The sequence below is a fragment of the Aegilops tauschii genome, chromosome 4 (assembly GCF_002575655.3).
Source record: "Aegilops tauschii subsp. strangulata cultivar AL8/78 chromosome 4, Aet v6.0, whole genome shotgun sequence".
Lineage (NCBI taxonomy): Eukaryota > Viridiplantae > Streptophyta > Magnoliopsida > Poales > Poaceae > Aegilops > Aegilops tauschii.
Window position 1 is genome coordinate 240053245 of NC_053038.3, and position 4983 is coordinate 240058227.

A 4983-nucleotide genomic window follows, 5' to 3' on the forward strand; every position below is an offset into this window, starting at 1 on the left:
TGCTAGTTGCTTCGTTCTATCGCTATGCTGCGCCACCTATCACTTGCTCTTCAAGCCTCCCAAATTGCCATGAAACCACCTCTAACCTTTGTCACCCTTCCTAGCAAACCGTTGTTTGGCTATGTTACCGCTTTGCTCAGTCCCTCTTATAGCGCTGCTAGTTGCAGGTGAAGATGAAGATTGCTCCATGTTGGATTATGTTTATGTTGGGATATCACAATATCTTTTATATTATTAATGCATCTATATACTTGGTAAAGGGTGGAAGGCTCGGACTTATGCCTGGTGTTTTGTTCCACTCTTGCCGCCGTAGTTTCCGTCATACCGGTGTTATGTTCCTTGATTTTGCGTCCCTTACGCGGTTGGGTGATTTATGGGACCCCCTTGACAGTTCGCTTTGAATAAAACTCCTCCAGCAAGGCCCAACCTTGGTTTTACATTTGCCTCATCTAGCCTTTTTCCCTTGGGAGTCGCGCTCTCGAGGGTCATCTTATTTTGCCCCCCCCCCCGACCAGTGCTCCTCGGAGTGTTGGTCCAAACTAGAGCCACTTGAAGTGCCGCCTCGGGGAAACTTGAGGGCTGGTTTTAGTTGTACGTAGTGTTCATCCGGTGTGTCCTGAGAACGATGTACGTGCGACTCCTATCGGGATTGTCGACACATCGGGCGGCTTTGCTGGACTTGTTTTACCATTGTCGAAATGTCTTGTAACCGGGATTCCTGGACTGGTCGGGTCATCCCGGGAGAAGGAATATCCTTCGTTGACCGTGAGAGCTTATAATGGGCAAAGTTGGGACACCCCTGCAGGGTATTATCTTTCGAAAGCCGTGCCCGCGGTTATGAGGCAGATGGGAATTTGTTAATATCCGGTTGTAGAGAACATGACACTTGACCTTAACTAAAACGCATCAACCGCGTGTGTAGCCGTGATGGTCTCTTCTCGGCGGAGTCCGGGCAGTGAACACGGTTTCTGGGTTATGTTTGACGTAAGTAGGAGTTCAGGATCACTTCTTAATCATTGCTAGTTTCACGACCGTTCCGTTGCTTTTCTTCTCGCTCTTATTTGTGTAAGTTAGCCACCATACTTGCTTAGTCGCTGCTGCAACCTCACCACCTTATCCATTCCTTTCCCTTTAAGCTTTGCTAGTCTTGATACCCATGGTAATGGGATTGCTGAGTCCTTGTGGCTCACAGATTACTACAACACCAGTTGTAGGTACAGGTTTTGCGATGATCATGACGCGAGAGCGATGCTATTTGTTTTGGAGTTCTTCTTGTGCTTCTTCTTCGATCGGGGGATAGGTTCCAGGTCGGCAGCCTGGGCTAGCAGGGTGGATGTCGTTTGAGCTTCTGTTTGTGTTTCATCCGTAGTCGGGTGTTGATCTTATGTATGATGTATTGATGTATTCTTGCGACATGTGAATGCCTTGTATGTATCCCCATCCATTATGTAATGTCGATGTAATGATATCCACCTTGCAAAAGCGTTTCAATAAGCGGTTCTATCCTTGGTGGGACCTTCGAGTCTCTTTAGGATAGTATCGCATATTGGGCGTGACAGTGGCGCAGGTCGGCGGCGGTGGGAGGAGGGGAACAGGAGGGGGAGGCGCTGGAGGGCGAGGAGATGGGCCCCCGGTCGCCTCGCTCGGGGAGGCGACGCGGGGGGGCGGGCCGGGAGGGAGTAGGGAGGCGGGGCGCGGCGCGGGGCGCGTGGCCGGAGGCGCGGGAGGGTGGGGGGAGGGGGCCGGCGGCGGCGGCGGAGCAGGGGGAACCCTAGGAGCCAGTTGTGGTGGCCTTTTCCAATTCCTCTTCTAAGGTCTTTCACGTTGTGTCGCATGATGGGTCATTGTTGTCCTTGTATCGAACATCTTTTTGATTCTCGTTTGCCATTGCGAATTATCTTGTAAACTGTTATAACCTTAAGGGCCTTATTCCAAGGCTGGACAATAGCGTGTTATCTAACTAAAAAATAAAAATAGTAAAGTCCGGCGCCTTTTCAACTAGCTCCTCACAGACAAAAACTAAACAACCACAAAGTAGGCCTTTTCTTAAGAGTAATGTTCAAAATATAGTCTGATTCACCAATTTATCATCCAATTTATCGCTTATCCATGGGTGACCGCTTAAATTATACCTTATCTTTGTTACTTATCATTTAGGCCGAATTATCGCATGGACAAGCGATTAATCAAGAATCTAGCGATTAATCAGGTTGATCCCCAGTGGTCAAAATAAGAACAGGGCATCCTCTTCAGTAGGCTCGCGCACATCACACTTCAGGCCCAGTTCTGGGAACCTGGGAATTGCAAGCAAAAACTAGCCGATTAATAGTCGACCGACAAAATCGATTAACCGGCCGATTTCTGATTAATCTCTAATCCCCAGCCGCTTAAAACACTAACAATAAGCGATATCCTCAACATTGTTAAGATTATGTGGGTGTCGCCTATGGGTGTCGTTTCCCTCCTTTGAGGCATCGCTTAGGTGTGTCGGCATCTCCCCCTCTTGTTTGGGTTGCTCTCCCCGGGTGAAAGCCTAGGTCTTGGACCGGCGATGGCGGCATCCTGGCGCCGCTCCTCAGTTGGGAGCGTTGTGGGTGGAGACATGGCTTGGAGGTTTGGTGATGCGGTCCTCCAGTCCGTGTCGCTAGTCCGAGTACAGGTTCTTGGACACAATGTACGTCGATGCCGGTGAGTCCAAGATGGTGGCTTTCTCGGGGCCAACCGAGTCCCTCCACCCACTCACAATCTTCTTTCGGTAATCAAGGCTAGTTGGTGCATCGGCAAGGGAAATCCGGTTAAATGTGCTACTCTTCGAGGTGATCGGTGTACGTCGAAATGCGGCCTTGTTGCTCTGGTCAGCACAGGTTCCTTTGCGTTGTGTTTGTAATGTATGCGGTAGCTTCTCTTCGGATTAGTTTGGATGTGGTGTTGGTACTACATTTGTTGTTCGTAGTGAGTTATAGTCTCTTGTAATTATATTCTGCCTTCTATAAAAATATCTCGAAAAACAAAGTAGGCCTTATGAGGCAAATAAGATTCCAATCAACAATAGCTGTTTCTTTTTGTATGATCTGTGATTGTATAAAAATAAACTGATATATACACAACCAATAGTATACATATTCTTGAGCACCAATTTCCCTCGCCTCCCACCATGCACACTAATCTTTAAAAATTCTAGCATGACCTATACAAAACGATGAAGAGCAGAACAAAACAAGAACCACCCAAGGGAGATAATAACCAAGAAATAGGCAAAAGCAAGAGCAATTTGCACCCACCTAATTAAGTTATCTCCCAAATCAACACCCCAAGAAACTGCACCGATCGTTTCTCTTCTTCTACCACCCTTCCTTCAACTGCGTGTGCACATTTCAATCCACCAAGTGATAGGAAGAGATGCATTTGACATGCATGCATGCATCAACATCTCTCGTTAATTTCCTCTTTTTTTTTCTTCCTTTTTCTCTTTGCACGCATGCACGTACGAACTGATTGGTACGCTAGCTCTTCTAGCGTATGGCTTAGGTGCCGCTCACTCCTCGAGTACCGGCGACGATGGCCGGTAGAGGTCGTAGGGCGCCCAGAGGTAGTCGACCGTGCACGGCCGCCGGGCATCGAGCCGGTGCCACGGCTTTCCCTTGCCGCTCCAGTGCAGCAGGCTGATGGGTCCCGGGTGCAGGCCCCGGCACCGCCCTTTGACATTGTCGCCGCCGAGCCCGTGCTGGTTCCACCGGTGGTCCACGGCCTGGATGTCCCCGGCGAGCACCAGAAGGAACGGCGGCAGAGAGCCGAGGTGGTAGATTCTCTTCTGCTTCTGCACGGCCATCCACCCTTCCACCCGCCTCGTGTACCCGCCGGTGCGCCACTGGTCCACGTCCATCACCATCACGCCGGTGTTGAAGTAGCACGGGCGCCGCCCGTGGAACGTCCCGCTGAGCGCCGGGTCCATCCAAAATGTGTCCGTGAAGTAGTTGGTGAAGTTGGCGTGGCAGTACTCCGGTGCGCCCACTACGTGGCCCGCGAGGTCCACGGAGAAGAGCGTGCGGATGTCATCGACGACGATCACGTCGGAGTCGAGGTAGATCACCCGGCGCACGTCGGGGGGAAGCGTGTCGGCAAGGTAGATGCGCGCATAGTTGAGCGGCTGGTCCAGAGCGTGGCGGATGGACCGGGAGATACGTCCCCGGACGCGCGACGGATCGAATCGGTACACGCGGAGGTCCAGGTAAGGGAAGGTCGCGCGCAGCATGGCGACGAGGTCACCGTCCGTCCGGGCGGCGAGGAAGTGAAACACCACGTTCTCCGGGCACGCTGTGTGCTGCAGGATGGAGAGCACGCCGGCCATGGTGCCGCGGAGGTAGTTAGCGTCCAGCGTCATGGCGACGTTCACCTTGTCACCGCCGGCGCACTCGGCGCCGTTTCGGAAGGCGGGCGCCTCGCGGAACGTAGGGATAGAATCCAACGGCTGCCGGATCATCATGGCAGGGTCGACGCGGATGCCAGCGACGGCGGTCGCCGCGTCTCCGAGCAGGACAAGGAGCGCAATGACGACGACACAGCCGGTTGGAAGCATCGTGTGTGTCCGGCCAGCGGAGCGGGCGAGACAATTGACGGGTGGCCGAGTGGTTGTCGCCGGCAAGGCAAACCAATGGCGACAACGGCGGCGGCAGGAAAGAGGGCACGGAGAAGGTGGCCACCCTGGTCCCTGGTAATGGTAGGGACGGGGTTAGGAAGGGAGGGGGGCCACCATCAAAACGGTGGAGAAAGGAGAGTGTAAGGTGAAGAGGAGAAGGGACAAACATGGTGGCAATGGATGGGGGTGGTGGGCGGCTGGGAGGGAAGGTAGGAGCACGGACAAGAAGGTGGTGGCACCAATAAGATGGCTCTGCTACCTATAGTTGGATCATTTCCATGCATTTCGTGTTGACATGGAGTAATATGGATTGGCTTGAGTTGACTCCAAATTAATGCTTTGCCAAG

At 52.4% G+C, this 4983-nt stretch overlaps 1 protein-coding gene across 1 annotated transcript; it reads right to left on the reverse strand.

Annotated features, from left to right (window-relative positions):
* Positions 1–3077: 3077 nt before the first annotated feature.
* On the reverse strand, positions 3078–4664 carry LOC109740381 (probable galacturonosyltransferase-like 4). Its single transcript, XM_020299431.4, has one exon. The coding sequence runs from the start codon at positions 4574–4576 to the stop codon at positions 3536–3538; it is 1041 nt and encodes a 346-aa protein (XP_020155020.1). The 5' UTR covers positions 4577–4664; the 3' UTR covers positions 3078–3535.
* Between the last annotated feature and the right edge of the window lie 319 nt (positions 4665–4983).